This window comes from Dermochelys coriacea, chromosome 6 (assembly GCF_009764565.3).
Source record: "Dermochelys coriacea isolate rDerCor1 chromosome 6, rDerCor1.pri.v4, whole genome shotgun sequence".
In the NCBI taxonomy this organism is placed as follows: domain Eukaryota; kingdom Metazoa; phylum Chordata; order Testudines; family Dermochelyidae; genus Dermochelys; species Dermochelys coriacea.
In genome coordinates this window covers 97,148,555-97,164,144 of record NC_050073.1, presented here as the reverse complement: position 1 = coordinate 97,164,144, position 15,590 = coordinate 97,148,555, and the positions used below count along the sequence as shown (strand labels likewise).

Below are 15,590 nucleotides of genomic sequence, written 5' to 3'. Positions count from 1 at the left end.
TGAAAGGCAAGCACAAGTTCATTTATTTATAGCAGAGGTCTTGGGTTACAAGAGGTCAGTCCTTGCCATCTTTAAGAGATATGGGATAAGTTATTGCATACATGTGCATTATAATTTAGCAGCAAGTCATTCATAAAAACATTTCCTTCCTACTGCTTTTTTTGGTTTAGTGTCTCAATTTATATACAAGTCAGCTTTACAAATCATTTACCACCACCTTTAAGTTAATGGTCTTTTATTGGAAAAAAAAAAAAACAAAAAACCCAAAAAACTAGCATTTACAACTTGGAATGGACAAACTGTAATAGCTTGAACAGCGATGTTGATAGTTGTGCTGAAGTCCACAGGCTACTCTGCCAGCTCCAAGTCATGGTACAGAAGATTTTAAAAATAGGAGAGAGTCCAAAGATGCTCCCTTGGTGAAGGTTTCTTTTAAAAATTTTGTGAACGGTAACAGCCTGACACCCGTTTCACTATAGTGCAATGCAGACAATGTTAAACCAATATTATAAACAGACATGCCACCCATAGTTAAGATCATCTTTTTTTGAAGCACAATGCTACATACAGGAGAACCATTCAACATTTAGGGCACTTTCCTCTAAATTTTGCATCCTTTGACCATTTTTGCTGCATACCATCCTGAGGTATAAACCAATTTTAAAGTAAACCAGCAATGACAATTTACACTACAAATTGAATTAGAATCCACTGTTGGAGAAAATAGTGGATTTTTTTGGTTTTTTTTTTTTTTAAATTAAATACAAATGTCTGACTGTGCTCAATTGTCAAGCTGCATGCATGAAAAATTGGCCAGCCCAAACAGTGTAATAGTCATTAGCAAATGGAACTTGTTGAGTTCACTAAGTGCTTCCTTTTTTTTTAAATTATTATTATTTTTTAAAGGTAGTATAGTTACTTGTATTGTAAAACTGATGTTTAACTTGATCTTTTGGGAACAGGACCACCAACCATTACATGCAGTTTGTGGACAGAAGGTATTTTGACATTCAGTTTTGCTATACAGAAACAGAATGAATAAATGAACATTTTTTTTTGCAAGAGGTAAGTAAAAGATTCAATTTGATTCTTCTAGAGGGGAAAAAAGGTGAAAGGAGGTCTTCATTTTGCGGTCATCATCTGTACGAATTCTGAAAAGATAAAAACCACCGTGACTTTCTGTATCTTCAAAGTAATTTTAACTTCACAAGGAAATCTCTTAACTGCACTTGGCATAAACTTTCCGTGCATCTAAAATCTAAACAGAATGCTCTGATCAAGTCTTTTCACTCAATAATGTAGACAGTTTAGTGAATTGTTAGAGTAATTCAAACTCCAAAATTATCAAGTTTATATAACACCCAGCAAGCTTTACTTAAGAGTTTGTAAGTGATTGCACAAACAGAAGAGCATCTTTTTCTACCTTCATAGTTCACTTGTCCATCTCCATCGATATCTGCTTCTCTGATCATTTCATCTACTTCTTCATCTGTTAGCTTTTCTCCTAAGTTTGTCATAACATGACGTAGTTCTGCTGCACTGATATAACCATTGCCATCCTGTGAGGAAGATAGTTGCATAGGTTTGAAAATGACAATTCAGAAGACTGGAACATAAAGCCTAGCTGAGATGGTTCTATATTAAACTTATTCTCCCAGATGCCTTGAGGCATCAGTGACCTAGTACCCAGCCTGGAGGCCTGGTGCACTGTTCATCTTATCCAATCACAGAAAATGCTATAGTCATGCCTTCTAAAGCATAGAGGAGGATCCATTACACGAGGAGGACTGTGTGTTCCAGAACAGAAGTGAAGTCTGCTATACTTATTTGGACCAGATAAGTAGCCTTACCTGATTAGGTCTTTGTATGCCTCAATGCACATCTTTGACTCTTTCACCCAGGTAAGCACACACATTTACATTTGAATCATATGTATTAGTTTGGAGTTGTGGTTCTTAGAAGTTCTGAATACTTCCAGACACTTTCTGAAAGTCTCCAGTACCCTGGAGAACAGAATGGTAATTTATCTTTTAATTTGGGTTTCTTTAATTTCAGTATATCAGCCCAGTGTTTTCAATAACTTAATTCCTCCTGACAACAGAAGGAAAGAGCAGCAAGTTGACCTTTTGTAGCATCACATCCTCAACCAACTGCTGGTTTGCCTAGAGAGGCTTCCTGGGCAATAAGATCTCGAGTACACAAAGCACATTGGAGAAGGCCAGCTTCAAGTCCTCTTCTGCCATTCTAGGTTCTGTACTGCAGCTAGTAGGTGGAGTTGGGATCATTTCTCAGTGTCCCCATTACTTGTGCTAGTGGAGAGAAACTGTTCTAGTAATGCTCTAGATCTATTCTGGATTTGGGTAATTATTTCTTTTAATAGCTATGGCTATTAAGGCTGTCCTGTTAAGTCTAGTGATGTGAAGATAGTTATCTTACACAATAAAAGGGGGGGAAAACATGCCCTCTATCAAGTAGAGGGAAGAGGATGTTCTCATGCTTATGTCTGTCCTTTGGGAAAAGTGGAGAGCCTCTGCTTCTGGTAACAAGCTTTCCATAAGCAGTCTCAAACCCAACAACCTGAATAGAGAGGCTACTAAGCTTCACCTCCTCATACATATTAGAAGTTGAACAGGTGATCTCAACTTTATGAAAGGTTGACATACAGGTGAGCAAAGCCCTCTGCACCCGTGTTCAGGTACTTTATGTCATGAGACCGGGGCGGGGGGGAGAGGGGGAGGGAAGAGTAGAGACACCTTTCATACTGAAATAGGTAACAAGTCTAATCATCCCATTTTCCTGAGAGAAGGGCTACCAGGGATTCCAGCATGAAAAAGTCTGAGCTGCCACCACACCTCCTCCCCCTCAGCCAATTATCCTGGGGGAGCAGTTTCAGCAAGCCTACTCTATAATATACTCCATAATATCCAAAATAAGTTTTCCTCCTGCTGCTGGTAGAAGGGCTTATACCCACCTTCCAGGCAAGCACAGGGTAATGCCAGAAGTAAGATGCTCATCATTAAAAACTGTTCAAAAAGTCTGTCTGCAGCTTTGGATTCTAACAGTACCTTGTCAAAGACTCGGAATGCCTCACGGATTTCTTCCTCGCTGTCAGTGTCCTTCATTTTCCTGGCCATCATGGTCAAGAACTCAGGGAAATCGATAGTGCCATTGCCTTAAAAACAAAGAAATGGATCTGTACTTTAGAGTCCCATCATTTCCCTGACACCAAAGCTAACTTTAGAGTTAGGAAGGGACAAGTCTCATTACTGATCTAGTATTTAAGAGCCACCTTCCATTTTACACTAAAACCATAGAGGCTTCCAAGAACTTTGCAAGTGGTCACTCTCATCCCCTAAAATGCTAATATAACATTTTTAGCTCTAGTATGCTCGAGCAACCACTGAAAATATGCAAGTAATGAGGCCTATTGTATGGACTGCTACTTTCCCTCCAGACCCACACCCCAGAAATCATCCTAGTGGCTATATTTTGACCATGTCCATTTACTGTTAAAAGTGGTTTAATGTGACCAGAGACATGCCTTGTAATGCTGGCAAAAGAAGGTGTCAGCTCATGCTAAGGTCCCCATGCCTCACTGGACTATTGACAAATGGCTAACTGGGATCAGTCTGGTTCATATGTGTATCATATGTCAGTATTGTTAAAATATGTATTAGAGTTAGAAAAATTTACTTATTGTTTAATGCATGCAGCAGCTTAAAAGCATTCAATAAAGTCCAATCTCACCTATAACACCTGTATCCCATATTATAAGGCAATACTTGAGCACTTGCATTGTGAGCACCTACCTGCACAAGTCACCAAATAGGAGAGAAACATTAACTACTATGACAGATTTCAGAGTAGCAGCCATGTTAGTCTGTATTCACAAAAAGAAAAGGAGTACTTGTGGCACCTTAGAGACTAACAAATTTATTTGAGCATAAGCTTTTGTGAGCTACAGCATCCAATGAAGTGAGCTGTAACTCACGAAAGCTTATGCTCAAATAAAATTGTTAGTCTAAGGTGCCACAAGTACTCCTTTTCTATCAACTACTATGAAATGCGAAGGTGTTTATCATGCCCAACAAAGAAGGCCCACTGATATATTCTACAATAGTTCATCTGGTGTCAAAGAGGATAAGAGACTTTGTTGATTGCTCACTTTCACAACTTTTGTTGATCATGAGGAGCTGCAGGGAGAAATTCTTCCATCAGATAAGTTTGCTGCTCAAAGCATAAGAGAAAAGGGAATAAAAATCCCTAACAAGGAGGAACTGTATCTCTATACTGTTTGGGCTCTAAGGGGCAAGGATTACTAAGAATAAGCAAAAGATCCCCAGTGTTTAACCTGGATTAATTCTAAACAACTTCTGCATGTCCTTATTACGGCTTTTTATTTTTTGAAACAAAATTGGAACTCATTCATGTGTATGTGTGAGTGTGAGCATGTGTATGCGAGCATGTGTGTGCATACCTTAACCTTGTAAATAACTTTTTTTTATTAACAAGTCTTTAATTTGTTATAGGATTGGCTACAAGCATGGTCTTTGGTGTGAGATCTAAGGTACAATTGACCTGAGATAAAGGGACTGGGAGTAACCTGAATATTGCTGTGATCTTTGGTGTAAAGAACCATCTATCACAAAGGTAAGCTTACCTGGATGGCCAGACAGATTGAAGTACCCAAGGCAACTATCTGTGACTACATGTTAAGGCTGTTCTAGTGCCTGAGAAGTTTACACTTGGTAACTGGTTGGTGAAATCTACATATAGAACTCACAACCAGGTTTGTGCCCTGTTTCCTCAGTCTGCCCCGATGCTGGTAACCACAGTCTTGTGTCAAGCCATCCTGCTGTGGCACATCTATTAGATCAAGGTTTGCACTCATGTTTTATTAGCCTTGTTGCTGTTTGAACAGTTTCCAATCTAGTTTTTTTAGTGTTCAAGAATTCCTTTAGAGGGCCAATAGTGTGTAGACAGCTATATTGATTTTGAAGCTTACTTTTATGTCACATAACAAAAGTTACCCATTTTCCATTCTTGGAAGATTCTTAATGGTTGGAACAATCTGTCAATTAAGTTGATTGCCACCCCAAAAAGAGATTAAAGTAGACTGCAAGCTTTTAATAAGTGTCCATTGCCGGGGGTTACGGCACATCATCCTAGTACAAAAAGTAGCACAAGTTAAATTTAATTAAAAGGATAGAATATGCTCACTATATTGGAGCCCTGAGATTCAGACTCATTTAATTTTCAGGCTAGATTTCATGACATTTATTATTGACTTGTCTAATTCTTCTATTTATTACACAAGAGTATTGCCTCAGCAACCAAAAGTGGAAGGTGGTTCTTTGACACTTGTGCCTTAAGCAATATGCAAGTAATTGTATCCTGCATTTCACTAGTTTTGGTTTTGATTCTGAGTCTCTTCACAAAAGGTCAAATCATCACTTCCTCTTTCAATACACTTTATACCCTTGTCAGAGACACTAAAGAATTTGCTATTATATTGGTAATACCATAGTAGTTAAGATTTTCCTCTCATGACAGAGCCAGTATGAAGCACCTTCCCTTTGTACATCCATGAATCTGAGGCAAGTTTTGAACACAATTCTTGTGTTACCCTTTCTGGCATCCATTTACCCAAGTCAATCTCTAAGAGAAGGACTTCACCACTTTTGTGAGATAACTTCTTATCAGTCTACTAAACAAAGCCTAACTCCTAACCCAGTTTAAGAGAAGAGAGGAAAAAAAAAAAAAGTAGTCAGTTTTTACTACATGGCCAATGCAATGGATTAAAATATATAAATTAAAGATTAAGTTGCCACTGAGACCAATATGGGATGGGTAACTGAATAGATATGGGAAAGCTACTTGGTACTCCAGTGAACTATAGGTTGCAGCAATTCAAGAGGTGAAAAAAAACCCAAATTTTTTGATGCGGAAGGAAACTGAACTCTGGATAGAAGCAGTGAGCAGGACACAGATACAGAAGCCCTTAGTGTTATATTTTGACTCCGACTAACCCATAATTACATGCCTACTGCTATAGTTAATGGCAATGACTATGTTCATATTAAATTTAATGTGAAGTCAAATGGTTGCTTTATGTAGACAAGTTAAAAAAAACAAAACCAGCACTCCCCCCCCACCTTTTGACCAGATTTTAATGGAATACTGTCAAAGGAAAGAGGGGGACTTGAGAGGCTGCATTACCCAGCTCAAACCCAAGCTTGTAGGGTGTGCACTCACCATGAGTAAAACACTGCCAACTGCATCTTCCCCACACTTACCATCAGCATCTACCTCGTTGATCATATCCTGTAATTCGGCTTCTGTTGGGTTTTGACCCAATGACCTCATGACAGTCCCAAGCTCTTTTGTTGTGATGGTGCCATCACCATCTTTGTCAAATAGGGAGAAAGCTTCCTTGAACTCTGAAGACAGAAACAGCCCAATCATTAAGTACTATGACCACCATCAAAACAATACCAAAGTAATACTTTGTGACAAGACTGACCCCAATGTCCATGCCGTGGGATTTTAAAATGCACTTTGTCTGCAGTCTGTACTAGAAGACTAAAAACACTAGTCTTAAAAAAAACCACTTAGTATTAGAACACTTTAGACTTGTATTTTCTGACAAATGTATCACAAGTGCAAGCCACTGCCCTCTAACCACACTCCCTAGCCTGTACATTACATCAGGCTGTGCAAGTTTTGGATAAGCACATGCTACCCTGTTTATGAGTTACCCAGTTGGGTCAAGTCCATTTCTCATCAATAGCAGTTATTTGTGGGGGAGTAAGTAATGAATAACCCAGTGTTTCAAATAGTTTGTGCACAATACTCTGAGCAAAGATTAGAGACACAAGGGAGTTAGCCAGACATGCCTGACAGAGATACCTTTGTCATTTATCAGTTATTTTTGAATAACTAAAATGATAATAGTAAGCAACGAATAAATTAAATAGGCTCCCAAAAGTTTAGACCCCATGCTTTACCCTCTTAAAGATTTCCTCCAATTTAGAAAGGCAGTGTTAAATTAGAGATGATTTAAGAGAAAAAAGTTTCCTTACATATGTTGCCAACACAAGAGAGAACTCAAAAGATTCTGTTGATTTGGCTTGTGAAAGCAAATGGTAGCAAGTAAAGTTGAGTGTACACAGGTCAGTTCCACTTTCAATCTCAGGAAAGACTGAACTTTTGCAATGTTTGGATCCAAACTTTGGAAGTGATTATTTAGCTCCGTTTTGAATTAACTGGACTTTTAATATTTCTATAAGATTTGTTTTTAAAAGTCACACTAGACCTAGGTGCTGGGCCTCAATTATCCAAAGAAGTGTTCCTTCAGCTTCTTTAAACACAAATTTCCCAAATGAAATAAGAGGGAAGAGCAATTATGTGCCAAAACTTTTAGAGTCTTAATGCAGATTGCCTATATTGCTTGTCAACTGATATTCAAACTCAGGAGAGAGCATCCAGCAATGTTTTAGAGATATTTTCCAACATTCAAAGGAGATGTTGGCTCTCTTTTGGCTCACCAATTCTTTCTTCTCTTTTGGCTCACTACTTTCTTTTGGCTCACGAATTTTCTTAATTGGGATACTTACCAGCAATCTGTTCTTCAGTCAGCTGATCAGCCTACATGAAGAGTAGAAAGTTATTTTAGAAGATGGTTTTCCTATAGTTCTGTCAAGCCATGAGATGCAATACAGACTTTGTAAGGAAGTTTAATGTATTAGCTTTATACACACCTTTCAATCCCAGAAATCCAAGAGTACTCAGTACACAGAAGAATGATTTCACCCACCAATGGGGTGCAGCAACATCTAAGACTCAGTGTATTAGCTAATGCTACAAAGAGACTACATATTTTAGGACTAGTTAAGAATGCCATAGCCAGATCAAGTTTATGGAGAAATCCAATATGGCCAAGTTTAAGGCACAAAGCAAAAATCCCCTAGTAATTCAACATAACCCAAGTGTTTCCTGGAGATATTCCATCACAATATTGACCTAGCACTTTTTTAGTTTGTGATAGGATAATACCATGATTGCAAGATCTGAATTTACACCATGTTCTTAGAATTACATGCTTTTCTGTCAACATCTCATGTTATGTCATTTAGCTAAAGTAACAGTTCCATTAGGTAGAAACGTTACCATGCAACGAAAGGTCTTTGTTAAGCTATAATTTGTTAGGTTTATGTCATTTACAATATGTAAATACAGTGTCTTGAGGCCACCAATATATCTGAAATCAGCAGATAACTGCATGTATTTTTTGATGGGCCCACAATGGAATAAAACACAAACACAAGACATTTTATCCTTAGCTTCAAAGTGTTTTATTTTTAACCACCCCCCAAAAAAGCTTTCCATCCCACAGGTTCAGAAAACAATATATAACAGAGTTCAAAATGGAACTAAGTAAGTTCTGGCTAATAGCCATTGATGGGCCTATTCTCCATGAATGGACAGGGATGGTGTCCCTAGCCTCTGTTTGGCAAAAGCTGGGAATGGGTGACAGGGGACGGATTACATGGTGATTACCTGTTCTGTTCATTCCCTCTGGGGCACCTGGCATTGGCTACTTTCAGAAGACAGGATACTGGGCTAGATGGATCTTTGGTCTGAGCCAGTATGGCCATTCTTATGTTCTAACAACTGTTTAGACTCTTTATCTTCCTTTAGAGAAAGGAAAAACCCACCTAATTGGTTTCAGTATTTTTAGAGGATGACGTGGTACCAGGTTAATCATATTTGGTTTCCTTGCACCCTGTGCTTTTAACTCTATTGTTTTAATAAAAATATTTTTTACACCAAATTGAGAAACAAAAATATAACAAAGTTTAACCGATCAGCTAGGAAGGATACCAAGATGCTTATAATTTCTCCTGGGAAACAGCAATAATTTTAAGTCTGGTGCAGTTAGCTACACTAACGTAGCTCTTTTTATGAGGAAACTGTATTAAATGCTAGTGTGAAATAAGCTGTATGTTTGTTACACTCTGTGTTGGTCTCTGGACGATGGGGTTGAAAGGTTGTGTACACACACACACACACACACACACACCCAAAAGCACTTCCATCTGTTTTTAGTATCCATAAAAGTATTATCCATTACAAAAGGATAGTGATCGAAAAAATTATTTCTACTGAATTATTTAATTGGAGTCTTATATGGACAAAGCTTGTGTGTGTGTGTGTGTTTTTAAGAATACTAAAACATAACTGTGAGGGTATGTGGGCCAGGGCCCACTTTGTATTAACCCCACCCTCCTCACTACAGTCCCAGTAAAGAGATTCTCTTTTAGTAAGTGAAATGGAAACGGTCATTTACATAGCATGACATATCAGAGCAATACCCTGCAGAACAGGAAATAGAGCCACACCTCAACAGAGAGGAACTCAGATCCCCAGTACCAGTTTGAAGCCCCTCCAATTTGAAACTTACAATATTCTGGTCTTCAAGCAGCATTTATGTTTATTTTTAAAAAGCCGACCTTGCAGGTGATCCAGTTCACCCTCCTAAGCAACAGGCACAAACACTGATCACCCTAGCTACCAGGGCAAAGGTACCTAACACCAGAGAAATCACCCCAGCCAGCCAAGTCATAAAATCCTGTCCCAGTGATCTCAGCCTTCCCCCAACAGGAATGGGGAAGTGGAGGGGGTGGGGTGGGGAACACCCAGCATGGCTCAATCATATTTAGTAATCTGCACCTCAGCTTTCACGGCTCCTATAGGAAGCAAAAACTGCATTTAGGGGAGAATCTCTCAACCCAGTGTCATTAAGAGTCCAGGGTTGCAGTCCAGCAACCCGATGTTCAGAGCAGACCGAACAGAGGCAGACCCCACAGCCCAGTCGATGCACAAGTGATGCACTTTTAAAGTAAACATGGATAGCCCGGATGTTAAAAGTCCAGGTCTGTGCAAAAGAAAACCCAAGTAAGGCGAGCCCCTCTTCTCCTAGAGCGCAACAGGCACCTCTCCTCACCAAGCCACGGGATCAGCAGCCACGCACTGCAGCAGTGCCCCCCCCCCCCCCCCGCAGAAGCAGCTACGCTCGCTATTATCCAATATCCCATCTTCGTCCTTTGGTTAGGAGCGTGATTCAACTGCGGAATCTCTGCCATCCCCAGACGCCCGCCCATCCCCGTCAGCTCCCAGGCCCCCCTGAAACCCCTCATTCAGGGAGCCAAGCAGCTACTCCACAGGAGCCACCCGTTCCCATGCGCATCCAGAGTCCCGTCTCCAATGAGGAAGCCAGGCCCCTTCCGGAAAGATAAAGGCTCCAGTGTTGTAGCAGCTGCTCTCCTCCCACTAACCCCTGGCAGAAAGTTTCTAATGGAAACGACGCACACTGCGACCGTCTCACCCTCCTGGGGCTGGCGGGGAAGAGGAGGAGACATGATGTAATGCAGCCTGCGAAGGATTTTGGCGTTACTGCGTTGAAGAATTGGGGGCGGGGGGGGGGGGGGTAAAAGCGCAGCAGCCGCAGAGCCCGCGCCTCCCCCACCCCAGCCACCCTGCGCAGTGCAGCTGGTGCTGAAATTGGGATGGTTACCTTCATCCCTAGTGCCCCCCGCCCCGCCCCCCTCGGGAGCCCTACGCCGGGCCCGAGCGGGGAGGGGAGCAGGGAGCCTGGGGGTGCCCTCGCCCACCCCAGCAATGGAGGGATGGGCTCTGCTGACCCCCGCCCCGCTAAGGAGGAGGCCACCCGCGTCCGGCATCCGCCCCTTCCCATCCAGGGGCGCCGGGCAGAGCCCCGGAGCAGCCGCGGCTGCAGCCGGCGGCACAGGGCGCCCCGCACCTCCTGCCCCAGCGGCGGCTCAGCCACTCCTCTCCCCCGGCACTGCAGCGCAGACAGCCCGCTCCGGGGCAGCAGCCCTGCCAGCCGCCCCAGGCACCCTGCTGGCACCGCCAGCTGCCCAGCGGGACCGGCCCCAGCACTTGGGAAGGGCAGGGAAGCGGGCACTGCCAGCAGCCGCGGGAGCGACCGCTTCCTAGCCGGCCGCGTCCCTCAGCTCCCCGCGGAGAGCCAGCGGCAGCGGGTCCCAGCGCCCCGCGATGCAAGGAACAGCGGCCGCGCGGCGCAGGGAAACAGGCTGGGGGGGTCTGCAGGCTTCAGCCGGCTGCCCAGTCTCGCCTCACACTGGGGTGCGGGGGGCGATCAGCAGCCCCCCTAAACCCCCGCCGCTCACCCACCTCGCTGCTGGGGCCCCTGCAGCCGCTAAGCCAGCCTAGCTCCCACCCAATTCCCCACCGCGGGTGGGCAAGCAGAGGAAGACGGGCTCCAAGCCCAAGGCCACGCGGCTGCCCCAGCCCCTCGCAGCGGCAAGGAAACTCAGCAGCAGCTCGTCACAAGCCAGCCATCTCCACGGCGATGGGAAATCCAGATGCGTCCAGCCCTTCCCCCCTTCCAGGCCAGCCCCAAAGTCTGCCCTACCAGCCGCTGCACGCCAGCTACCTACCATTGCGCAGGGGTGGTTGGATTGCTGCTGCTACACTGGCTGCTCAAGCAAAGGAGCAGGAGCTGTTGCAGCTGCTACCTCCTCCGAGCGGCTCCCCCCTGACAAATGCTGGAGGTGTGAGCCTGCACCTCCCTGCTATATATGTAGGGCTGTATCCCTCCGCCGGAGCAGTGCCTCTCGCTCTCTCTTTCCTCCCAGCCTCTGCCTGTGTGACAGTGACTGCAGCGGGCAGCCCAGCCCCCATGCTCAGCCCCTCCCCGCCAGGCTCACTCCCCTCTGCCAGCCCAGCTGGCAAGCGGGGCAGGCTTTCCCTTTCCCCAGCAGGCGCCGTGCAGGGACAGCAGCGCCCGCTGCCTGCCCGGGGTGCAGCACACGCTCATCAGCGGTTAGGCATGGATTGGCCGGACTTAACTCAGCTATAGAATGATCTCTCACCAGGGCGGCCCCCGGGTATCTGAGGACCCTGGGGGGGTGGCAGGTGCCTTGCTACCCAAACCCTCAATCAGAAGCCCCACAATGGAAGCAGCGGTAAGAGCCACATACTTGACACCGGTACTCCTTTTCTTTTTGCGAATACAGACTAACACGGCTGCTACTCTAATACTGGACATATTATACAGGCGGCAGCAAAGAATGAATGGTCGGGAAGGTGAAAGTGTTTTCACAATCCTGGGGAGACTGTGAAGTCCCCTATTTCATGCTCGTAGGGGCTCATGTGACACCCATTCGACCCTTTCTTTGTGCCACGCTGCAAACTGGCGCTCTGCTGTTTTATTTATCCCTTTTCCCAATCTCACCAGCCTCCACTGCAATAGTTTAGTGGAGAGGAGGAGGGGCAGGGAGCACACACTTGCCAATGTCTAAATTTTAGCCATTTCCATCTGTTCACCTGTGCTCTGAATCCAAGTGTAGTAGGTAGGGAAAGAGTAGCAGCCGTGTTAGTCTGTATTCGCAAAAAGAAAAGGAGTACTTGTGGCACCTTAGAGACTAACAAATTTATTAGAGCATAAGCTTTCATGAGCTACAGCTCACTTCATCGGATGCATTTGGTTTTTTCCACCAAATGCATCCGATGAAGTGAGCTGTAGCTCACGAAAGCTTATGCTCTAATAAATTTGTTAGTCTCTAAGGTGCCACAAGTACTCCTTTTCTTTTTAGGTAGGGAAAGAGCTGCAAAATTGTGTCACCTTTGAAATGCACTAAATAGCACAAAGCGGTTTATAAGGAAAAAAATGATTTCCCGCTCCAGACCATACCTTCAACATCCTCCTTCACAGGCTTTATCCCCTCTCCTTCTCTACAAAATTAACACCTGGAGAGGATTATGATTTAAAAAAATACAAGAAACAAACAGCATTACTTCTGGTTTCAGAGTAGCAGCCGTGTTAGTCTGTATCCGAGAAAAGAAAAGGAGGACTTGTGGCACCTTAGAGACTAACAAATTTATTTGAGCATAAGCTTTTGTGAGCTACAGGTCACTTCATCGCATGCTGTAGCTAACGAAAGCTTATGCTCAAACAAATTTGTTAGTCTCTAAGCTGCTACAAGTACTCCTTTTCTTTTTGCGAATACAGACTAACAAGGCTGCTACTCTGAAACAGGTAAGGTGAGCTATTACCAGCAGGAGCTGGTGGGGGGGGGGAACCTTTTGTAGTGATAATCAAGGTGGGTCATTTCCAGAAGTTGACAAGAACGTCTGAGGAACAGTGAGGGAGAGGGGAAAATAAACATGGGGAAATAGTTTTACTTTATATAATGACCCATTCACTCCCAGTCTTTATTCAAGCCTAAATTAATTGTATCCAGTTTGCAAAATTAATTCCAATTCGGCAGTCTCTCGTTGGAGTCTGTTTTTGAAGTTTTTTTGTTGAATAATTGCCACTTTTAGGTCTGTAATTGAGTGACCAAAGAGACTGAAGTGTTCTCCGACTGGTTTTTTAATGTTATAATTCTTGATGTCTGATTTGTGTCCATTTATTCTTTAACGTAGAGACTGTTCAGTTTGGCCAATGTACATAGCAGAGGGGCATTGCTGGCACATGATGGCATATATCACATTGGTAGATGTGCAGGTGAACGAGCCTCTGATAGTATGGCTGATGTGATTCGGCCCTATGATGGTGTCCCCTGAATACATATGTGGACACAGTTGGCAACGGGCTTTGTTGCAAGGATAGGTTCCTGGGTTAGTGGTTCTGTTGTGTGGTGTGTGGTTGCTGGTGAGTATTTGCTTCAAGTTGTGGGGTTGTCCGTAAACAAGGGGCTGTCTGTCTCCCAAGATCTATGAGTGTGATGCGTCATCCTTCAGGATAGGTTGTCTGTCTGCCAGTACTCCCCTCCACTCTGTCCAATGTTCAGGAAAAGGGAACTTGGGAGAGGGCTGACTGTCCAGACAGGAATTTACATTTCTCAAGAAAACTTTTTAGGACTATTTGATTAAAAGGAGTCGGATGTGCCTGGAGTTTGAAGTAGAAGGTAAAACTGGGGTGCAGGGAGTCAGCATGTCTATGATTGCCTTTTTTCAAAATAGGGTAACCAGATGTTACGATTTTATAGGGATAGTTCTGATATTTGGGGCTTTTTCTTACATAGGCGCTTATTACTCCTCACCCCGTGTCTTTATTTTTCACATTTGCTACTGGTCAACCTATTTCAAAACCATATTTTTTTTGTCAAGAACCAACTAGATCACAATAAAGTCCTGACCCAGAATCGGATTGTCTACTAATGATTTAGCACTAGGATCCCTTCCCCACAAAGGTCCAATGTACTACAGATGAGAGGCATCACCATACTGTCCATGTCCTGATTCCAAAGTGCATGGCTTCTCTGCACTAGCCCTACATCTATTTTTTGTGGTTTGTTTCCTAAAGTGGTATAAAATATCCCTGATAAATATTTTATATGCATTCACACCATGTATTCTGTACCTATATGGAGACTTAAGAGTAGAGATGGGTCTAAATTAGAATGTAGGATGTTGGCTCCATTCATTAAAAGGTACCCACTGGATTTGAGCTCATTCTCATAGCTCAAAATTTTATATCTGAGGTTTGGGTTTGGGCCCATCTTTTAAAAGGAGAGTGTCAGATACTTTCAATAAGTGTCTCAATTCTGATTTGTTTGTAATATCTTCTTTAAAGCCTTAAAATACAATTTTTCCTTATTGATTTTTTCTTTTCTTTTTGAAAAACCTCATTTACTTCTAATGTTTTAAATAAAGGCAAAAACAGGTTGTTGTTATTGTTTAACAACTCATTTTTGTTATGTAACTATTTATTTGTTAGTTTCTATGGAATGGAACAGTAGATTTGCACACACAACCTTTAGATATTTACGAAGACATTCCCCAACAGATTCAACAGTAGCTTTTTAATATGTCACATTTTGGTCCCAAAACTTTAGTAACATTCCTGTAAAGTGCAGTATTTGAAATAGGTTTCAGAATAGCAGCCATGTTAGTCTGTATTCGCAAAAAGAAAAGGAGTACTTGTGGCACCTTAGAGACTAACAAATTTATTTGAGCATAAGCTTTCATGAGCTACAGCTCACTTCATCGGATTGTATTTGAAATAGTGTCAAAAGTCATTTGCAACTAAAGATTCCACAATTGGGGGTGGTTTTACTTAAGCTGCAGAGTATGATTTTACTACTAATCACTAAAGTTTTATTTCTTGGAGAGGAAAAACATGAACACTGATCTTTTGTTTACAAAGCTAGAGCAACAATTTTAAACTATTATTTCCTTATTCTTCCTATGATACATAGCAGAATCTTCAATTGGCCTGGGCTGCTGGAAAATATTTTGCTTGGATAAATGAGTCTTGGATATATGAGTCTTGTAGGATGTCTGAAAGAAGAATGTTAATGTAGAAATACTGTCCTTATTCAGGTAAAGCTCTCATTTATTGGATCAAGAATCATACTCAAACATTGGATTAAGGGATTTGCATGATTATCCTCTGACGTCAAATATTAAGTCCAATCCTGCAGTTTTTGGCCAAAATTTTGAAATGTGGGAGCTTGAAATTAATAGCTGCAGGGTATGCTTAGGATCTCTGAAAGTCAGGCTATGTGTGTATTTGCTTAAATATAAATGTAGATGCC

The 15,590-nt window shown here is 42.6% G+C and overlaps 1 protein-coding gene across 1 annotated transcript; it reads right to left on the bottom strand.

Moving 5' to 3' along the window:
• Positions 1–11,764, bottom strand: CALM1 (calmodulin 1). Its single transcript, XM_038405344.2, has 6 exons — positions 11,484–11,764; positions 7,617–7,647; positions 6,297–6,440; positions 3,066–3,172; positions 1,424–1,559; positions 1–1,151 (listed from the first exon to the last, which is right to left on the bottom strand). The coding sequence occupies exons 1-6, from the start codon at positions 11,484–11,486 to the stop codon at positions 1,123–1,125; spliced, it is 450 nt and encodes a 149-aa protein (XP_038261272.1). The 5' UTR covers positions 11,487–11,764; the 3' UTR covers positions 1–1,122.
• Positions 11,765–15,590: the final 3,826 nt, after the last annotated feature.